The 21,937-nt window shown below is 37.9% G+C and overlaps 2 protein-coding genes and 1 non-coding gene across 3 annotated transcripts; 1 reads left to right on the top strand and 2 right to left on the bottom strand.

The window, feature by feature from the left end:
* Positions 1–8,341: 8,341 nt before the first annotated feature.
* Positions 8,342–10,380, bottom strand: LOC147552079 (uncharacterized). Its single transcript, XM_086671061.1, has 2 exons — positions 9,783–10,380; positions 8,342–8,560 (listed from the first exon to the last, which is right to left on the bottom strand). Exons 1-2 carry the CDS (start codon positions 10,092–10,094, stop codon positions 8,405–8,407), a joined length of 468 nt encoding a protein of 155 aa, XP_086527187.1. The 5' UTR covers positions 10,095–10,380; the 3' UTR covers positions 8,342–8,404.
* Positions 10,381–15,643: 5,263 nt separating this feature from the next.
* TRNAQ-CUG (transfer RNA glutamine (anticodon CUG)) lies at positions 15,644–15,715 on the top strand. The gene has a single exon. It is a non-coding gene; the product is annotated as a tRNA-Gln (tRNA).
* A 793-nt stretch (positions 15,716–16,508) lies between these two features.
* LOC147552077 (alpha/beta-Hydrolases superfamily protein) lies at positions 16,509–17,807 on the bottom strand. Its single transcript, XM_086666105.1, has one exon. It carries the CDS (start codon positions 17,633–17,635, stop codon positions 16,691–16,693), a length of 945 nt encoding a protein of 314 aa, XP_086522231.1. The 5' UTR covers positions 17,636–17,807; the 3' UTR covers positions 16,509–16,690.
* Positions 17,808–21,937: the final 4,130 nt, after the last annotated feature.

The following is a 21,937-nucleotide window of genomic DNA, read 5'->3' as shown; positions in this document are numbered from 1 at the left end:
ATATTCTCGGTAGATTCCGTCAAAAGGGAGTCCAAAATGCAACTTTAGAAAAAGGGAGTCCAAACAGCAAGTCAATTATACGAAAAGGAGTCCAAACAGCAAATCTCCCTTATTTGTTTACTCTTTTATAGTTTCAGTATTAACTTAATCCTCTACTAGACTTCTTACTTAATTGTTTTGAATAATCTTATCGTCGTCCTTGAGTTCGGATCTATAAAGAAGCAAGTAACCATACTGATGTAAGTAATACTGGTTTTAGCATTATAGTGCTCTGGAATATTGGAACCCATATGTTGTTCGATAATTATATCGCGTCTAGAACTCGACCCCTTATTTGACCCTGAAATTTGATCTAGCGACAAGTGTGATGAGTTTTTTATAAGCATTATTCAAATTCTGGTCTCCCCTGTCGAGATACCTATTACCACCCAAATGAGACATAGGATTAAATTGTATGTTGTATTCTTCAATTGTTCTCTTAATCAGGCACAAGCTGGAAGATTGTACCAAAACCCAAAATTGCAAGTAAAAGCAGATCTGACAATACATTTGAGCACTCCACCATCTATCTAACTTCTGAATATTATCACCCAAAAAAGGACCAAACTTTATAACCATGAAAGAGTGAGTATTTAAAATCTTCTTGTAGTGATTTTATAATGCACATGTTTGAGTAGTACATTTTGTCATAGACTCATGGACCATTAGGCTCTCAATAAGCAAAATTAATTGAGTTTTTTTTTACTTCAAACTGACCTCCATCACTAATAGAGTTTGATGGTTGTGTCAATTGTATTTGTTTGATGATCCACATGTCTTTTATCTTTTATGTTCTCAAATATGGAAAAGGTTGGGTTCAATATATATATTGTTATTAGATGATGTGGACAGTGGCGAAGCCAGAAATTTTCTTCTGTGGGGGCACTTTTAAAAAGAGAAACTCACATAAAATAATAAATCAAACAATATGTATTAGCCCGTTACATTTTAATTTACTATATTGAATACTTTTTGGATCAACTTAGTATAAAAGTGGTCCGTCCTGCACTATAGTTATCATATTTAGAAAACGACAAACTCTGGCGAATTTTTTTTCCAATCAACCTATTGCTATTTAATCTTCTTTGAGTGATATAAGAAATACGTCGGTGAATTACATTATATTCTTAATTATATTTTTAGGGTAATTTAGTTCAATTTTTTAAGAAAAAAGAATTACACAATTTAATTTAGAAATATATACAAAGGAAACCAAAAAAACAACACTTGTTTTTTCGTGGAAGAACTTTACACGCAATCAAAATTCTGAAAGTAAATAAATTATATATATTCATGTTTTTATCTTATTTGATTTCTAAGGAAACTGATTATATACGGTCACGTTTTTTACTAAAATATTTTACGATTTATTTTGATTGTAATTTAATGGTTACACTTTTATTTATGTAAATAGTCAAACTAGGTAATTAATCTAACACACTAAAAGAAAATGTATATTTTATGCCAAAAAATAATTTTATTGTGAAAGAGGAGATGATTAGGAAAAAATCGTGTTACTCATTAGACTAGGTTTACCAAGAAATTAAATTACAAAATAATCGATATATTTCACTTCACGGCTAAAGAATCATATTATAGTGCGATGGGTTTTACACTATTTTTCCGTAGAGTTGAAATAAACAACGGGTTTGCTACCTAGAAAAGAAATACAAAAAATCATTTAAGAATAAATCTTTTTGTTTAGGGATAGTGTTAAGGGGAGGTCTTGGGAGCATGTGGGGGCATGCGCCCCCACATGCCCCTTACTAGCCCCGCCCCTGGATGTGGACCAATCTTCAGGCTTGTAATAATATTGTCTGCTTTGTATTTTTGGATCTCACGATTTTTGAAAGGTCTGATTAAGGAATGATGCTTAACCTCTTAAGAGGAGCACCACACTTCGTCTCACTATCGATATGATTATATACAAAACACCCTCCCAAAACCATATCATAGTAGAGGGAATTGAACTGATAACATGTTATGGAGTGATGTAGACCAGCCTTTTGAGTTGTTAATGATTCTGTCAACTTTGGTACTTCTGGACCTCACGATTTTAGAGGACCTCATTAAAAAAAAAGTGTTTAATCTCGTAAAGGGGAACATCATACTTCGTCTCACTAACAATACGAAGTTATACGGTTAGGTTATATACCACATGTATCATTTTTTGTAACAAAATTGTGTGTTTTTATACATGGACAGTCTTTCCCAAGGCATTAATAATTAGGTAGGTGTCTATTGTTGAAGAAGAATTGGACCAAATGATGGAACCATAAAGATGAGTCTCACAACAAGGAGATGGTACACTAACATGTTGATGTATAAATGTTAGAGGGGGTGTATTTGGACCCACCCAGTTTGACTTTGACTGGACTTAATAAATTAATTTCTTGACTGACTAAACCTGCTAGCTACTAAGATGAAGAAAGTATGGGTGGTAATTTTGTTAGGTTTGTTTGATGGGAAGATCCCACAGATATAGCCAATATGGTACCCCATATCACATGTTATGCCAGGTAGAGGGATTCATCACATTACTGAAAATCCTATAATATTAAGTCCTTCTGATAAAGCTTATTAATCAATTGGTTGGTCCCACATGTAAAACCATTAATTAACTCCAAGAACTTCTAAACTAAGTACCTATTCCTCTCTCTCTCTCTCTCTCTCTCTCTCTCTATCTATCTACATTGGATTCTCTCTGATGTAGTTATCAAATTTTAAATGTTTAAGCTTATTAGAGCCCCACTTCATAACTGTGGATCTCATTGGTTATCCACCAGCCAATGGAACAAAGAAATAGAAAAGAACATGTTGTGTTTATCTCATTGCTAAATTTTAGGTGCTGTTGTTCCAAGTCATAGTACAACAAATCTACTAATAATTGAATGTCTTTTTGGTGCTTAAAATATTATATCCTCATGTTATATAAATGACTAATGTGTTAGTGTTTGTTTTAGGGGTACGAGGATACAGATACTTGTGACATATTAGCAAATGAAAAGTCAAATGTCTTCAACAAAAAAAAAAATGAAAAGTCAAATGACTATGTGTGAAGTGGTGTTATATGATCAATTGTTGGCTATCGTCAATAAGTCAAAGAAAAATCAAAAGTCTGAAGGTTCAACTCGTCTCAAAGCAACATGATCGCTGAGCCCAAACAGGTCTGCCACCTAAGCCGGAATCGGGAGGTCGGCAAGATCATTTAAGGAGTTTCAGTCTTGTCTTGCCTCAAACACAACCAAGTATGTTTTGGTTCGAAAGAAGTACAGGGGGATCCACGTAAACAAAGGCGATGCCTTACACCCTGACCATGGGAAAGTAGAAGCGTGCCGCACGCTTACCGACTTAATTCTGAATCTTCCTAAAGATCCCAATCGGTCAAGATCTTAAGTGTTTGATTAACTTGGGTTTCAAGAGTCTCAAAGGAGGAAACATCTTCTAAAAGATCTAGCAACTCAGCAAGATATTTAACAAGGATCCTTAAATATAGGAACTTCTAAGTATCTAAGATACGAGATAAACACAAAGAGAAAATCCTAACTACGAAATAATAGTTTTAATACAACACGGTGGATCTCAACCGCCTCAATCCACCGTCTATCACAGTCGGTCCAAAACAACCTATAAAAGGGCATCTCACCGCCTTCAACAAGGTACGTTCCGAAAGGTTCAATCAATACTCAATACTTCAACTGCAAAAGGAAATCTGACTTTCTTGAGCGTTAGAGAGGTTCCCGAACTCTCTGTAGGTATTTTTCCCTAGATTTCCAGGAGCATGAGCGGGAATCGAAGGAACAGTATCGTTCATTCAAACGTAATCCATCATGAAGTCTCATTATTTCAGACTGATAACAAGATTGTCATTTTTTTGACATTAATAGTTATCTAAGACCAGCTAATAGGACTGTCATGTCTCGTTAGGTCAAAGCAAGTAGGAATTATCATCTTAGTGGTTAGTTAACAATTTTAAGCGATAATTACAAGATTAGTACATTTCGATCATTTTGTGTTGGTCTCTCTGCCCTGTCATAGTTATGTGAAAAGAACACGATATAGAATAGTTACTGTTAAATTAGAGAAACTAATAATAATGTTGACTGTTTTCTGATCTTATTTGCTACCATTGAACAACCGCCTCTTTAAAACATGTCAACAAAAGAAAAAATCATTTGATGTGTGCCTTAGTAATTAGTTTTTTTTTTTACTTATACTGTGGGAGTATTTTTCCATAGAAAGTGTCTAAAATGGAAAGATAAATCTTCTATTTCCCCAATTCATTCACTCTGAACATCAAATTTGTTCTGAATGGGAAGCTCCCAAAAGAACAGAGAGAGCAATGGCAAGTCTGTAATAACTTCCCAACTAAATTCTTTACTTTTTTCTCTTTTTCTCTCTAGCTCTGAAGAGCCACACAGTGTTGTTAAAAGGTACCTTACATGTAACTCTCTCTGTACCAGATCTCCATCTTCCCCTCTTAAATACTCTCTCTCTCTACTCATTCATCCCCAAAAATCTTCCATCAGCTCACCTCCTCCTCCTCTTACCCACCCACCTCTCTCTCTCTCTCTCTCTCTCTCTCTCTCTCTAGAGCCTAGAGACTCCCACTGAATCCATGGTGACGCCTCTCCAAATCACTCCCCATTTTCTTATTTAAGGGTTTATTTGAAAATTAACACCACCCATTAACACACTATCATCCAACAAACAAAAATCTCCCAAATGGGTTGTTGTTTCAGCCAAATGAATGAATCTGGCCGGAACCACCCATCTCTTTCTCTTCCTCCGGTACCGGATTCTGACTTTCCACCTCAACTTGAAGAAGAAACTGTTAAAGAAGTCCTCTCTGAAACACCCACACTACTAAAGCAAAATCAACCCACTTTTCCCAACAAAATTGAAGAACAGAGGAAGTCGAATCGTTACCCGATTCTACATTTATTTCCAAAGGTTGAAGAAGAACCTAATAAGAAGATGAAAAAGGAAGTTCCTTCTTAAATGTAGCAGCAACCCAGGAAGTTTCTGAAGTTTCAGACACCACTGATTCAACAGCTACATTTACAGAGAAGAAAGAAAATGAAGAAGGTGAAGTTCGTCAGAGAATCAATAGATCTCCGTCTAAAATCCATGGAAGACGATCAACAAATACTCGTGATTTAAGTTACGGAACACCTGATAGAGAAAGGAAATCACCGGCGCGTAGATCAGAACAACCGTCACCTAACCGGAGAAATGATAATTTCGGCAGAGTGGGGTATAATAATGGTCACCATAATAATAACACGGAAGTGGGTCAGGTTGGAAGAAGACGGACGACGGTAGCGGGTAATAACAGAACATGGCGAGATCCAGGTGAGAGTTCGGGTCGGAGGTCAAGGTCACCATCAACCCGGATAGAAATGGGTCAAAATAATTCGGGTTTGGGTCGTAGCCCGTCAACGAGGAATTCCCGAAGGTCTCCTGCCCGTATTCCTTCTGTGGCACCAGAGAATAGCCCTAAGTCAGATGATGAAAATGGGTTGACAAATGAATCTCTTGAAAACCCACTTGTTTCTTTAGAATGTTTCATCTTTCTCTAATCGATTCAAATCACAAATTATGGAGTATATATATTTGTACTACTAAGAAATGGGTAAGATGTCATAATCGAAAAGTTAGATAGAATTACATCTACCACAATTTAGTTGGTTAATTTCGCTTTATTGTTGTCATTGTCTGTAAATAATTAGATGAGTTAATGCCGAGAAGATAGAGATGCGACTTTGTGGTTTAGTAATCATATATAGTGACCTCTTGAATCCGTAAAGAAAAATCAAAAGGGGCCTATTTTACCTGGCCCAACCTCCAAGCTCTCTTGACTTGGTTGACTCTAGCGTTAGCCGCATAACTATTTCGAAATAATGAGAAGCACCATTAGAGGCACAACAAACAAAATCAAATTTTACAAAAACATGCATTACCTGCAAGAGCATTAATCGCCGACCACGGCTTTTCTCTTGCTCAGTTGTCCCTTAATGAGCTGATGTCCAGGGCTGAAAATCCTTTTTTTTTTTTTTATCCCCCTCTGTCTCATGTCCCTCCCGTGGCTCCATCACCTTTTCCCCGTAGCCCCCTCGTGTTTTGACCTCCACACAGACGAGAGAATGTCAAATAGAGATGGTGTGGGGAGATGGTGGCGCAGAGAAAGAGGTGCGAGAGGAATAGAAGAAAAAAATGATGGTGGTGATCGGGTTACCGTGGTGATGGTGGTGGTGAAGATGAAGATTGGGGTACTTGTTAGAAAAGATTGGGTAGCGCCTTTCTAATTTCCCTTGACAGACAAGTGGGCTAACCTCTTGGGTTTTGGGCTTTGTGATTCTGTTGGTGTTTATAAATGGAAGTTAAATAGGCACTCCAAATTACTACATTGCATTAGGGGTGGGAAAAAGATCCGGAAGACCGTTATCCGACCCGTTCGACCGAGATAAAAAGTGTCCATGGACACCCGATGGTCATAACGGTCAGTGTCCGACCGGCCCGAAAGAATTGGCGGACGGTCACGATCAAAATTCTATGTCGAAGGACCGACCGCTGACCGACCGGTACGAGTGACCGAATAGGTTGACCGACTAAACTGTCCTCATTTTTAGAAGTTGACCGTTGAATTTTATAGACATATGAATATATGATGATCGTTGGCTATAGTCATATAGTCCTCTGGAAGACTAAACATTAGTGCATGGCTTAATTATATCTTGTCAAATGATAATCCACTGTGTTTTTTCTTTTTTATATTTACTTTTGATTTCTTGGCTAAACATCTTCATTTGTAAGTAATTTTGTTTGTGGTAATAAAAATAAAGTTCTGAATTAAAGTAAATTTATTGGAAAGTCCGGACCGAGACCGTCCGGTGTCCGACTGGACCGGTAAAATAAACGGTCTTGGACGGTCAATGGACAAAGAATTCTTGAGAGTGACCGTCCGAGTCCGCCCGAGTAAATAGGTGGTCACCAACAGTTTATGTCCGAGTCGACCGGTTCGATGAAGTTAGAGTCCGATACCGATCGGTCCGAACCGATTCCCACCCCTAGGAATTAGGACCTATTGCTAAGCTATTTGTTAGAGGCAATGCCCAATTTTCTCACCTCTTCTTTTTCTCTTCTGCGGACAAAAGGTCGCTGATCGAAGTTTGGCGGGCAACTCCAACATGCGACCTTAATTTGTTTTAGTTCCTTCCCTCCGCCCGAGAGTATAGACAGAGAGAGTAAAGAGAAGAGGAGAAGGAAGAACAGTAGAAGAAGAAAAAATTAAGGTTGTTAACCGTATACGGGCCGGCGACTTTTGCCGAAAGAAGAGAGAAGAAGGAAGAAATGTTTTTTTGTATGGTCGCCCGCCAGAGATCGCCGGTTGACGACGTCCTAACGGCGTCATTTGTGCAGCTAGGTCAAACATTGACCGAGGCATTGCCTTCAACCATTTTAGAAATTGCCTTTAGCAAGTTTGTCTTCAACAACTTTGGGCATTTTCTACAAAATCATAACTTAAGCTTCCTTCTATAGGACCCGGATAAATCAGGACTATTGAACTAATTGAAATATTTGAATTTATCATATTCCATTTAATTTGATGACATATTAAATAAATCAACAAGTTGGCCTGAAACATTTAGTGTATTAACATATTTTACGTTTTACTTCTAAACATATTTTAGGTTTTGGCATTAACTTATGTAAAGGTTGAATGAAGAAAGCTCAAGAATCCAAAGTTAAAAAAAATAAGTTTAATTAAGTTTAATGTAATCTGTTTTGAACTAATCTGTACATTATGAGGGATTGTGGAGTTAATGTCGTCTGTATAGCTCGGCTTTTCAAGTAAAAAATGAAGCACCAAATGTTAAGTTTGGTGTAATCTGTGTCTAAATGAGTACTACGTTGCTATTTAGTGAATGGTGTCTGATTAAGTTCGAATGATGGTAAAAGGATGATTCGGATAGGGGATGTTGGGGTTTAATTTGGATCGTTTTTGTTTTGACCATTAATCTATTTCAACAACCTAGATAAAAAAGAACAGGAGGACCGACGTGCAAATTGAGGTTTGCTGGAGGACCCAAAAATAATACAACTTTCCTTCCAACAAGGCGCCATCTCACGTACAAAGCAGACGTGGGCTGCCATTTGCGTTTTACGTGAGGGTAAGCTTACTTTTTTGCCCTTTGAAGATCAGATGTTCCCAACTGATGATGCCTAATCTTATTGTAGTAGATCTCCATTGGAGACAAAAAAACAGATCTTTGCTGGGATGGAATTTATACACAAATCATGAAATCAAACTTGATCTTTGTGTAAACATAAAAATGGGATTCAATTAAACAGAATAGAATGGTTAGTTCGAGCTTGAACTTGATCGAGGATGATGTTGGTGTAGAGGAAATACCATGGGTTCAGGAGGGCAAGGTGAAGGAGGAGCCGGATATGCAATGTAGGTTGGTATCTCATCTCCGGGCATCAGTACCGACACACCTCTCGAGTATATAGGTATCTGCATAAACAACAATGTATCAATTACGGGCCATATTGCATTAGCTAACCACTGCGTGACAAAGAAAAGGTAAATGTTACTACTCAACCAAACTAAATTTCACATATTCATCAATCAGGAGTTAATAATTTGAGTTAATATCATTTGAATCTAGTTGTGTATGATCAAGTGCAAGCTTTGTGATAAATTCAACAAATTTGGTATGGGTATTCGTAACCTCGAGTTCAAGGTTTTGATTACATAAAGAAGTAAAAATATTGAAAAAGGGAATTGTGGATTATTTTAAATAAAGAACACCAAAATTAGTCGTTGAGTAAGAAAGAGGAAAATTAGAATCCTATCAAAAAGTAGAAATACTTTTCTAGTAATCTATGCTTTTTCACTTATAAGGATGTTAGATTTGTGGTTTATTTCAACTTACAAATCCACAAAATTAAGGATTTGACTTTACCTTCTACTAGGAATAATGTTAATTAATTACTCCTTATTAAGAACTGAATGTTCTCATTATGAGTAGAAATTACTACCCTCCTTGTCTTTACTTGTCTATGATCCCTAAGATAAGGGATTTGCTAAAAATATCTTGTGAGTAAATTGTACACATAACTTCTCCATTTTCCTAACTATGCTTTATATAATTGTTCAACTATGACCCATCACTACTTTCCAAGTGGTAAGTGTATGAACTGCCAAGTGGCAAACACTAAGGCATGACTGTGATTACTACTGGTCATCAAGCTCACCAAAAGATTAAGACAGTCTATTACATGGGATAAAATGAAAATAACCCAAAAACGAGAGGGTCCTCTTGCTTAGTCCCTCTCTTGGGACTCTCTGTGGGCCTCGGACCGAGTTGTCCAAAGTCCACAGATCAGGGCAGACCGAGGCCCACGCCCCAGACTGGTTTGAATCTGTACTGTTCAAGTCCAGCACATTAGGTCCAGTCTGATTTGCCCTCGGACAGTCCCAGTCCGGGGCGAAGAGGGAGATGGGGCCTATAGACGCTCCTAAAGAAAATTAAGGTTAGATAATCCTATTTGAGTCAAGAACTCATTAGAAATCTAAGATTAACGGATTAATAAACCTAAATTTAGAACTTTTTTCTAAGTAATTGAGATTCTAGAGAGATAACCTAAAAGTACAGATATTGAAGAGAGAGACAAACAAAATAATGTAATTGATCTGTATTTCAGAAAAGAGAGAGAGAGAGAGAGATTATTACTTTGTGAGAAGGGTAATCGATTTTTCCACTGAAACCCATCTGAGCTTCAAGATTATGATGAGTTTGGGTAACAGAGGAAGAAGAAAGAGGAGAAGATCTGGGTCTGATTAGGAATCTCTCAAAGATAGCCATAATGAAGAACATTGATATAAGAATAGCAGTAGCAACAAACCCAAATGAAACTTCATTTACAGAGTCATTAAAATGTCTCCAATGTTCTTCTCTCTCTATAAACAACTGTGTTGATCCTGATCCTCCATTATTCACTATCAGTGATGATGGTGGCATACCCCAGTCACTTCCTCTTCCCATTTAATAACTTAATTAATGGCTCCACTTGAAATTTGACACCAATCTGCTTTTACAAACAAATTGGAGAACTACCACAATGACCCAACAATGGTAGAGCAAGAGAGAGAGAGAGAGAAAAAAAAACCTTGTTTATGATGTTTTAGTTTTGGGTTAGTTGAAGAGAAAGAGTCATGGCTGATTTTGACTGAAACAGATTAACAGAGTTTAGAGAGAGACTGTGAAGAAATGATGACTTCTTTCCGAGGCTTTTTCATGGCATTACCGAGGATTTATAAAGCACAATATCTTCTCTAGAGAGAGAGAGAGATTTCATCCTTTTCAAGGTGGTTCACTAGGTTATTGGGCTCTTAACTCAAGTGGACCACTTTCAAGATTTAGCCCATATTGGTGAGGCCCATTTTACCATTTCATTTGCAAATATTTTTTTTTTTTTGAAACCAAGCGAGACCATTTTTCATTTATAAGTGATACAATCACAATGTTACATGCATGATAATTCTTAATTCTCTGAGAACTACATGAGACTTACATACCTTCAAATGTAAAGTGCCTCATAAATGGAGAGAAATTGACTAGACACAAACTCGGTGAAATGACCTTAGACACAAACTCGGTGAAATGACCCTAGAGGTCGAAAGATGAAACGATCCTTCAGATCAAGAATGAAAAGACCCTAAAGGTCAACAAAAATATAACTAAGACTAAAAGTACCACAACCGAGTGAACCACCACCGCCATTACCAGGAAGTCGTCGCCGCCACTGAAGAACCGTCAATTTTATTTTACTAAATATATAGAATTACTAAATACTCTCTCTTTTCCATTGTAGGTTGTTTCTTATAAGTTCTTCGGATCTAAAAGTTTGCATTCATGGAGAAATCAGTTGTCAACCCCCATTTAGATTCAAGACCTACAAAATCCAATCCCTCACCCGATCTGTGACTTATCGTTGGATAAGTTGCATAAATCATGTCCTAGACAGAAATAGTAAGCAGCAAAGACAAGATCAAGAAGAAACTTAGTAGAAACCCTCTTGAAGGTTGGACATACCATTTCCTCCAAACAAAAGATCAAGACACAGAAGTCCACTGGAACCAAACTTGAAACAGAAACAATCTTGATAATGAAGAAGTATGAAACGATTGTTGAGAAAGATGAGTCAGAACCATCAACGAGATGCACCCTTTCACCGTCGATTGCTTCCAAAAATTGATTTTCCAGGAAGAGCAATCTAGATATACTTTTTCTCTCTAGAAGTTAGAGAAAGAAAAGTTTCTCTGATAGTTCAAACTCGGTCCGTTATGGATGTCTTTTTCATTTGCAACTTTAATCCATCACTTAAAGTCGAGGGGCTTGTGCTGTATACCATTCAGACGAGAGCTTGGTTGTTTAACAAGAAAAAGGAAAGATGAAAGCTTGTTGTTATATTAGATGGATACTAGGTTTCCTCCCCGTCCTACGGACGGGGAAGATCCCTCTTGGCTAACGCCTGAGAAAATAAATAAATTTAGATTACAACATTCTTGGAAAGAGAATAAAGAAGATAATGGAGAATAAATTTAGATTACAACATTCTTGGAAAGAGAATAAAGAAGATAATGGAGAATAAATAGGGAGAAATACGTGGGAAGGAAGTTAAATGGTGAGGGAGAGAAATACGTGGGTAGTTATGTAGGGATATCCTAACCACTTTTGGTCGTTTTATACTATTACCCTTCTATTTTGAAGGGATTTACACGAAAAGGGATTTTATAACAACCATTAAATGTGATCTTTATGAAAATCCCAATAAAAATAGACGGTCAGACTTATCCCCTGGATAACCGACTTAGCTGTTTTAATATAATAAATTTATTAATAGCATTTAAGTATATTGATATATTGTATTTTGTTACATAAGATAATTGTATGAAAGTGATTAGAGTTGCAACACAACAAATAAGATATATTGAAGATGAGATATACCTATACGTAAGAATTAAGAAAAAAAAAGACTTAAATAAGTAGACAACACCGAGTCGTTACTAGGAACAATGTGATGTATTGCCTCAAGTGATTTTAAATTTCGTCGATGAAAAAGGAAACAATTTATTTATCATTTTGAAGTAAGTTGGGAGAAATCAGGTTCATTAATTTTTTTACAAAAATTTTGAATGATTTTTCATTCAGTTGAATATTTGCATCTCTTTTGTACCTTACTTACCTTCTCCCGATTTTATACTGGCAGACAACATGTAGTGGTGTGTCGAGACAATAAGGATACAGTAAGAAATTGTATCGTTTTGAGCCGTGTTGCGTGTCTAGAGAGATGAGTTGGTTGCCCAGTCATATATCTTTTTCACAGAAAATTGTCTCTATTTTTTTACAGAGAAATGAGCATTATGGAACTTTAGACGTGTAAGGTTATGTATGCAGTATGCGTATACAAGTTTATAAATTTTACTTAATGATTCCTGAGGTAGATAAATCATTTACAAGAAGACACACCTAGAGTGATTTACTTTTTGGCTCTTAGGTGTCGTTTGGCAACACTAAAATAAGTTACTTTTTTGCTTATTTAAGAAGAAAAGTCGAAAAGTTAGTTTGGTACGCAAAAATTGTCGACTTCATTTAAGTTAAAATTTGACTTTCTTTTAAAGTTAAAATTTTTAGCTTTTGACTTCAAAGTAAAGTAACTTTTTTTTGAGACATGCATGAATTTTACTTGACGATTTTTTTTTGTCTATCTCCGTTCCACTACCACAACTAAACTTCTACCATACCATTATACCCCCACCACCACCACCATACACCACCATACCTCGACAACAACCACCTCGTAGCTCCACCACCACCACCACCGTACCTTCACCACCACCATACCTCCATCATTACCACCTATATATCTTATCCACCACTTTTACCACCATCACCATACCACCACCACCATAACCATACCACCACCACCACAATCACCATATCACCACCGCCATAACTGCGTCAATATCACTCGCACACCTTATCCGCCACCACCGTACTTCCACCACCACTATTCCACCACCAGCGCCACCATCATACCTCCACCACAATCACCACCGCTCCCACCATCATACCTCTACCACCACCACCATCAAATCTCAACCACCACACACCCCATAACCATACCTTGATGGAACCACCACTACCACCAATATCACCACTACTTCGTATACGAGAGTAGCCGTGGAAATCATAAACAAATTCAATTTAAATGAAGTATCTATATGAGAAAGAAAAATAAAATTATCGAAAGTAAATTGAGTTACCAAACTAATTTTTTGACTTTTTTACTTATAAGTAACATTTTTGCCAAATATACTTTTGAATTTTTTTTACTTTTTTTAAAGCAAAAGAACTTATACTGCAAGCAAAAGTACTTCTATTTTTGGTTGCCAAACGACACCTTAATGTTACTTTTAGTGGGTGAAATTTGGGTTATTTAATTACTCATTGAGTTTGATAATTCTTGTGTATACCGGAACAACTTATGAAGAATTGGAGATATAATCCTGTCCCCAAGGACCAAGACCTTGTTTAGCTTGTGTCTTATGTAAATGGGCACATGGGCTGATTTTTGGGCTTAGGAGAAGCCCAATAGAGTTCACAATTTTCCCCTTTCTCAGAATGAGTACGTAGAGGAACACCAGAGCTTGACGTGACTCTGTGTCATTAATCTGTACCCATTTTATTACTGGTCAAAAAAGGTCCCCACAATCCAACGTCTGAGATGTTTCTCAGTAGGAAATTCACTGTTAACCGTCAGATCACACTGAAAAGCAAGCATAAGTCAAAAGAAGTCATCAAAGAAAGAAAATGAGAAATGTCAGGTATTCGGAATGTGTCATGCGTGCAGGTGCAGGTGCAGCAGGCAGCAAATCAACTCAAATTCATAAAAACAGAGGGTTGGTTGCGTGTTTCAGACAAGAGATTTTAGAGAGAGAGAGAAAGAGACGGGAGAGAGAAGAGATGGTTGTGGGTCAATGACTCGTGTGAGCCAAGTGGGGCACGTGAATTGAGAGAGAAGAGGAGCTTTCCTTTCCTTGTTCATCACTTTCTCTTCTTTTTATGGGGGGTTTTTAGTGTTAAATCATTGTACAAGTTAGAACGTTTCAACAGGCGTGGGGAGCCTTCTTCAATCTACCTGAAATGTGACCATCACACCCTACTCCATTGCCCTATTTGTCTCAAATTTTGGGTGATGAAGTAATGGACTAGGCTCCTCCTATATGAGACTCAAGTAAAGTTACATATAAAAACAACAGACTGCCGGGAGGGGAGCGGAGGCGAGTAGAATTAGCATAGCCCCGTAACGGATAGATAGTCCAACGCTAATCATTTATACCTTCCATCTTAGACATTTAAATGTACCCACAAATGACTTTCTTCTACCCATTCAATATTGTGTTATTGTGTTGATGGTTTGGCTAGCAACAATTCTACTCCACTAGAATTTTAGGTCCGAGTCTCACTCGACTAACTCAAAAGTGCACCTAACTTCTACACCGAACACCTGCGTATATATATGCCTTCTCATCACTCGGGCCAAACTCGCTCCAAGTAACAATTTTCTTTGGATAATTTAGACGTGATAAAAATGGGATGTGTATTCGCTCTCTCTCTCCAGACTATGCAATATACTTTTGGAGAAACTCTCATTGGAAAAATCCCTCTCTAGATTTGTACGACAATCACGATTAGTTTTTAAGTTATCAGTTACTAATTTTTCACGAGTACTGAAATTTATATCATACTGTAAAAGGTTTTGGATCAACGTGAATTAATTTAGGTGTATGTAAACTAGTCTTAGTTACCGTGATTGTAAATCATATATTTTATCCTTAATGTGGATACAGACAAGAGCACGAGCTTTTCCAATGTAGAGCACCAATTCCAATTTCAACAACCTTGGAGTAGGTTTTAAAGAATGATGTAGTTTCCAAGGGCGGACCTATTTGGAGACCATCCCCTAACGTAGTTGGGGATAGATTTTACAAGTACTTTGAACGATAACAAGAAGAAAACAACATATCAAAGAAGAGGAATCAAGAAAAATTGTTCTTAGCAACACGTCAATGACGCAGAAGAGAGAAAGAGAGAATGGAGTCGGCCGGTAGAGCTTTGCCCAAACGAGAAAATGACAACAAATACCTTAGTTTTACTACATTATATAAAAATGTATTTATACCATACCGAGAGAAAGATTTTGTTCACTCATATGGATGGACAAAATAATAGCTCAAAGTCTCAAACTACCATTTAGTATAGGCTTAAACTTCAATTTTATACAACTATTTACGCCTAACTGCTTTTTAATCATATTACTTTGGATGTAATAACAATATTGATATCGTAGTGTTTCTTTTTTTGCAACTAAGCCTAATTATTTTAGACTAAACAACCATTTTACCATATTGATAATTTGAAATCCTTTACTCACCTTCTTTCTCACTTTTAGGGCGAAATGAGGCTATAAGTGCAATACAGTCTTAAATACGACTAAATGTCCCTGCGTCAGTCTTTGTTCACAACACGGTCCTATGGTCTAGTGGTCAGGACATTGGACTCTGAATCCAGTAACCCGAGTTCAAGTCTCGGTAGGACCTAAAATTTTAGTTTTTACTGCTTTTCTATTTTTGGGCTTTTACTTGGGTGGAAGTTCATTTCTTGTTGCATACGAGTTTTGTTTTTACACAAATAGTTCACAGGACTTCAATCATTAATGTCGTTTGATGATCTAGAACTCTGGCCTTACCCATGTGCTGCTGTTATCCGAAATAATTGCATCTGGAAGAGTTGATCGTGATCGATGGTATAAAACAACCCTCAGCCTGTAAGTTAGCTTATGGTTGGCCTATATGCAAAGAAATTTTCTGGCACGAGCGAAACAATATATACAAATAACGAAGGAACAGAGCAATAACAAGCCAAATAGGGCTCTAACGCAAGAGACTTATTACTTCACGAGAAAGTAGGCAACTAAACAGCAAAAAGATAATACAAAAGTCAAAAGGAATGAAAGAAAAACAAACTTAGATGTGAAGATGAGAGCCTCCCGAGTAGAAGTACAGTCCCAATAAGTCAAGGTGTGAAGGATTTAGCCCACTCCTTCCTTCTATGCAGCTGAGAGATTCATGACTCCGAGTTGAGTTTACCAAGCTGATTGGCTATCTAGTTTGTTTCACAGAAACTATGAGAACTCTAAAGTTGCATGTTTCGAAGCAGTTTGAGGCGAAATGAGCTCTCGATCCTTTTAAGAGAAACGAGCTCGGGATCGAATACGGGTGAATCCCGATTCCTATCGAGCCAAGGTGAGTAACTCGGCCGAGTTCTCGACTAGTTAGGCATGTTATCAAGCCGAAACACATAAAATTATAGACAATTGAGATAACAAAATGATTTACAGTGACAAACAATATCTGCTTCATAAATAACTAATTCTTCCTTTAAACTAATTAGAAACAAGAACACCGACAACTACAAAGTTCAACGTATACTATTGCAGTTATAACCACAACGATACCAATAGAGCAATCATTCATACATACTTCTAAAGAAAAAGAAACAAGATATTACTCTCTTTAGCACCTTTCTTTCAACCACGAAATGATATCACTTCGAATAATTTCAACATTTTCATCAGTTTCTCCAAACAATAGCGAATGCATCATCCCATCATATATCTTTAAACTCTTGTCTTCACTTTTAGACTCTTTATAAAGTGTTCTACTAACATCTGGATCAGTAACAACATCGGCACTTCCATGTAACACAATAAACGGAAGACTCACGTCACATAACTTACTATTCAGATAATCAGTAACCCTTAAAAGTTCAACTACAGTACCTAATCTTGGTTTCCCCCTATATCTCAATGGATTCTTGCCTCCTATAATCTTCTTCTCATCAACCTTAATAGATTTATCTAAAAGATCAGCAGTAGGAACAATGGGTAAAGTAGGCAAGAATTTTGAAAAAAATGTAAGAACTTCAGGAATTGGCCATCTAGGTTTAACATTATCAGATATTTTGCACATTGGGGCAACCAAAATTGCACCATTAAATGCATTTGGATCTTTAAAATGGATCAAAAGACAAATTGCTCCACCCATTGATTCCCCATAAAGAAAACAAGGTAATCCCTTAAATTCAGGTTTTTGTTTAATTGAATTGAAGAAAGAGAAACAATCATCAACAACTAGGTCAACATTTGGGACAAAAGCTCTGGTACCTTGAGAAAGACCATGACCTTCAAGATCTAGGGCAAAACAAGCAAAACCCATTTGAGCAAAGAAGATTGCTGTATATTGGAAAGTCCAGCTGATGTCGTTTCCATATCCATGGATCATAAAGATGATGCCTTGTAGAGGAGAAGAGAGAGGAACCCATGATCTAGTAAAGAGAGAGAGACCTCTAGGAGAGACGTAGAAGGATTTTGAGGATTTGATGTTTTGGGTTTTGTGGAAATCTTCCTCTGAATCAGGTGAGTTTCCCCAAAAATTGAGGCGTTCGTCAGAGCCCCTCATTTTTTGGAGAAGAAGCAAAGTTTGCTTTGGTACTGTTTTCAGTTGTCTATGTGGTTGAGGAACTGTGAGGTGTGTGGGTTTACACCTCCATTTATTTTGGGGGTTGGGAAATGATGGATCGAAATAAGAATCCAATCCAACTAATCGGTCTATATTTTGTTTTGTTTCTTTCAAGTCTAAACATTACTCACTTTTAATGTTTTTATTTCCTTCTTCCTCCATCTTCTTTCCCACCAGTCCACCACTATCACCTCGGGCGACACTAACTCCAACCATAATGTTAGGTTAATTGTACTTACTCGATTTGGTCCCTTGCTTTGACCAAATTTTTGTTTGCTCTCTTTGTAACTTCTTGCTGTACTCATTTGCGTTCCTTGGCTTTAATGAAGTTACGAGATTCCAAGAAAAACTCCAGCATCCTTTCTCTCTATTCCCCCCCCCCCCCCCCTCTCTCTCTCTCTCTCTCTCGTCTCTTCTCTTTCCCTCTCTTTCTACTATCTTCAATGGTTCTGGCGAAGGGGAGGTCTCTTCGTCAAAACCCTCGTCTGGTAGATACAGACTGCTTCACAGAACTTAGAGAGAAGGGAGAAAGAGAGAGGAGAGGGAGAAGACAACGATTTGTCGCCCGTAGTCGCCCATTTCTGACTAACGACTGTAGGGTGTTTTTTTTTTTTTAAAGTTTTCCACCTTTTCCCCGTAATTTTTTCTTGTTTCTTCGAAACACCAACGTTGACATTTTAGTCGAACCAAACCAAGTAAAACAAAAATTGGTTTGATTTCAACTTAGATACATAGTAACTGTGAAACTAAACTGACAGATCTTACGTCGAATTTTCATAAAAACAGGCATAGTTTTGGCTTGAGGGTAGAAGCTCAGTTGAATTAACACTTCGCTAAAAGTAAACGACTCTTCGCTCACACAAATTCTGCTTTGGCTTACCGTAGTTTAACTGCACCTTCCCTTTAGCCTAATTTACCCTCTCAATTAAGAGAGGATCAACGGGAAAAACGTCTCTCCAATTGATATCTCTTATTGAAATAGTTATAAGATGTCCCTATTTTTTTTAAGAAGAAGATGGTATGTTTATTAGTTTAAGGAGTACTGGACAATCCAGCATTTTCAACCTAGTACGCGGACAAGTACAACTGAAGCACAAAATGCACGACCTAGATTCTTACAAGTTTTCATTTCTTTTTCCAAGTGTGTTCCAGTTGTACTTGTCCACTTACTGGGTTGAAAATGTTGAATTATCTAGCATTTCTGATTAGTTTATAATATAGGCTCTAAGGGCAATTTCAAGATGACATTCCAATGTCTATTTGAAAAGCTAACATCTTTTCTTAAACAGAAGATAAATACACCATGAGAATTACAAAGTGGAACGCTCACAATAATCAAAAAGCAGAAACACATAATCAAAAGCCCAAACACAAATCCATGCGCAAACAGAAAACCCAAGCTCAAATCTAAGGCGAAAAGGCGAAAACGCAGGAGTAGGAAGACCGAGGTCGATAGTAAACTTTAAATCCCAACAGGATATAAATCAGACTTCTCTGAGTCTATTGCAGTTGAACTGAGTGGGAGGGTCGACTTAGTTCCATCATAAAATGCAGGTGTAAGAGGCAGTTTCTAAAAATTGAAGAGGAGGTTTAAGAGGCAGCAATAGGCAGTTTCCAAATTGGGATGGTTTCCAATTTTTTGGCTCAATAGGCAGTTTCCAATTTTTTGGCTTATAATATATATAAATAGGGGTTGAGTGCTTTGTAATCAACACACCAATACAAGCAACAACAACTCTTCTTTAGAGAGCTAGAGAGAGAGCAAGAGTGAGAAAAATTTTTCATAGTTTTTTAGCGGTGTTAAATTTCTCGGTCGTCGAAGATTTAGTATAGAAGGTTATTACTATGCGGTACCATCTTGGGACGAACTTGCGGATTGTGTTAGTCGTCTTCATCTATCCTTCAATAAAGATTTCTTGTTCACCCGAGGACGTAGGCTTTAAAGCCGAACCTCGTTAAATTCTGTTCGCATATTTGATTTTGACTTAGCTTTTCGATTAATCTTCATAATCGGATCAATTTCTAGGATAGGTTCGATAGCTTCCGCGACTTTTAGTTCTAACAATTGGTACCAGAGCCTTGTTGAGATTGAACGAAGAGAAGATGGGATCGAGAAGTGGTACGGTCAAATCAGGGAAATATGAGATAGAGAAGTTCAATGGGAAAAACGATTTTTCTTATTGGCGGATGCAGATGAAGAATCTGTTAATCTCGCAGAAATTACACAAGACGTTGACGGGAAAGAAACCAGGAGATATGTCAGATGAGGATTGGGAGGAGTTAGATCTCGAAGCACGGGCTACCATTATGTTGTGTCTTGAGAGGGACGTGGCGTTCCTAGTAGACGGAGAAACAACGGCGGCGGGTGTGTGGTTAAAGCTGGAAAGCAGTTTCATGACGAAAACTTTAACGAATCGGGTCTACTTAAAATCCAAATTATTCACATGTAGAATGGAAGAGGGTTCTTCTATTCAGGAATATGTGAATAGGTTTGACAGGATTATCTCAGATTTGAAGGATATTGATGTTAAGGTTGAGGATGAGGACCAAGCCCTCATATTGTTACTTTCATTGCCTAAATCCTATGAGAACCTTGTTCAAACTTTGATGCTTGTTGGTGATAGTCTAAGCATGGAAGAGACGAGAAATTCGCTATTAGCGGATGACCTTCGTAAGGTTGCTACTAGCAGTATGGCGTCGGGTGGAGTAGACAAAGAACAAGCACAAGGGTTGTTTGTAACGAGGGGGAGGAGTAATGAAAGGGGAAAGGGAAAGGGCGGGAAATCTAGATCCAAATCTAGAGGCTCTTTCAAGAAAACGTGCTTTAGTTGTGGTGAGCTTGGCCACTTTAAAGCGGCTTGTCCAAAGAGAAAGTTGAAGCAAAAGAACGAAGGCTACAAGGAGAAACAAGAGATGCAAGAGGCGGGATATGTGTCAGAAGAAGCGGATGAATGTTTCTCGGTGACAGAGGTGTCTGAGAAAATCTTCGATAAGTGGATGCTTGATTCAGGGGCGTCACACCATATGTGTCCAAATAGGGAGTTGTTTACTACCTATAGGAGTATAGATGGTGGTACAGTTATACTGGGTGATGATAGTATATGTAAAACTGTGGGACTCGGAACAATACGTATCAAGATGCACGATGGAGTGGTGAGAACATTGACGGACGTAAGACACATACCCGATTTGCGGAAAAATCTAATTTCCCTTGGTGTGTTGGAGCGAAACGGCTGTAAGATAATTATAGAGAATGGCTCCATAAAAGTCGTTAAGGGTTCTTTGGTGGTAATGAGAGGTACTCGTTACGGTAATTTATACAAACTTTTGGGGACAACAATTACGGGAGATGTAACAGTAGGAATCAATGGAAGGGATCCAACGGCTAGTACGAGGCTTTGGCATATGCGCCTTGGGCATATGTCAGAAAAGGGTCTATCTTTGATGTGCGGGAAAGGCTTGTTGAAGGACATGAAGAAGCCTTGCATGGAGTTTTGTGAGCATTGTGTGTTCGGGAAGGCACACAGGGTGACGTTCTCTACAAGCAAGCACAGGAGCAAAGAGGTGTTAGACTACGTACATACCGATGTCTGGGGACCGGCAAAGTTACCTTCCAAGGGTGGTTCCAGGTATTTTGTTACATTCGTTGATGATCATTCGAGATTTGTCTGGCTTTATTTTCTGAAGCATAAGAATGAGGTATTCAACACATTCCTGGTGTGGAAAGCAATGGTTGAGAACAAAACTGGTCGAAAGCTGAAGACGTTAAGGTCGGATAATGGGACCGAGTACACGGATGGGGCATTCAAGGAGTTTTGTAATCAGGAAGGCATTGTGAGGCACTGGACAGTAGTAAACACACCTCAACAGAATGGAGTCGTAGAGAGATTGAACCTTACACTACTTGAGAAGGCTAGATGTATGCGCTCCAATTCGGGACTAGGCGTAGAATGGTGGGCAGAATCTGTTGCTACAGCTTGTTATATTGTGAACAGGTCTCCACATTCTTCTTTAGATGGCGGCATACCTTACGAGGTGTGGTCAGGTGAACATGCAGATTACGAGAGACTTAAGGTTTTCGGTTGTACGGCCTATTACCATGTTAAAGGTAACAAACTTGACAATAGAGCAAAGAAGGCAATTTTCTTAGGATATGCTACAGGAGTCAAGGGTTATCGGCTATGGTGTACGGAAGACAAGAAGTTTGTAATCAGCAGAGATGTGGTGTTTGATGAGTCATCT

This window comes from Eschscholzia californica, unplaced genomic scaffold (genome assembly GCF_041429995.1).
Source record: "Eschscholzia californica isolate CP2 unplaced genomic scaffold, dmEscCali1.0.p SCAF_3, whole genome shotgun sequence".
Lineage (NCBI taxonomy): Eukaryota > Viridiplantae > Streptophyta > Magnoliopsida > Ranunculales > Papaveraceae > Eschscholzia > Eschscholzia californica.
The sequence above is the reverse complement of the archived record's forward strand: the minus strand, read 5'-3'. Positions and strand labels throughout refer to the sequence as shown.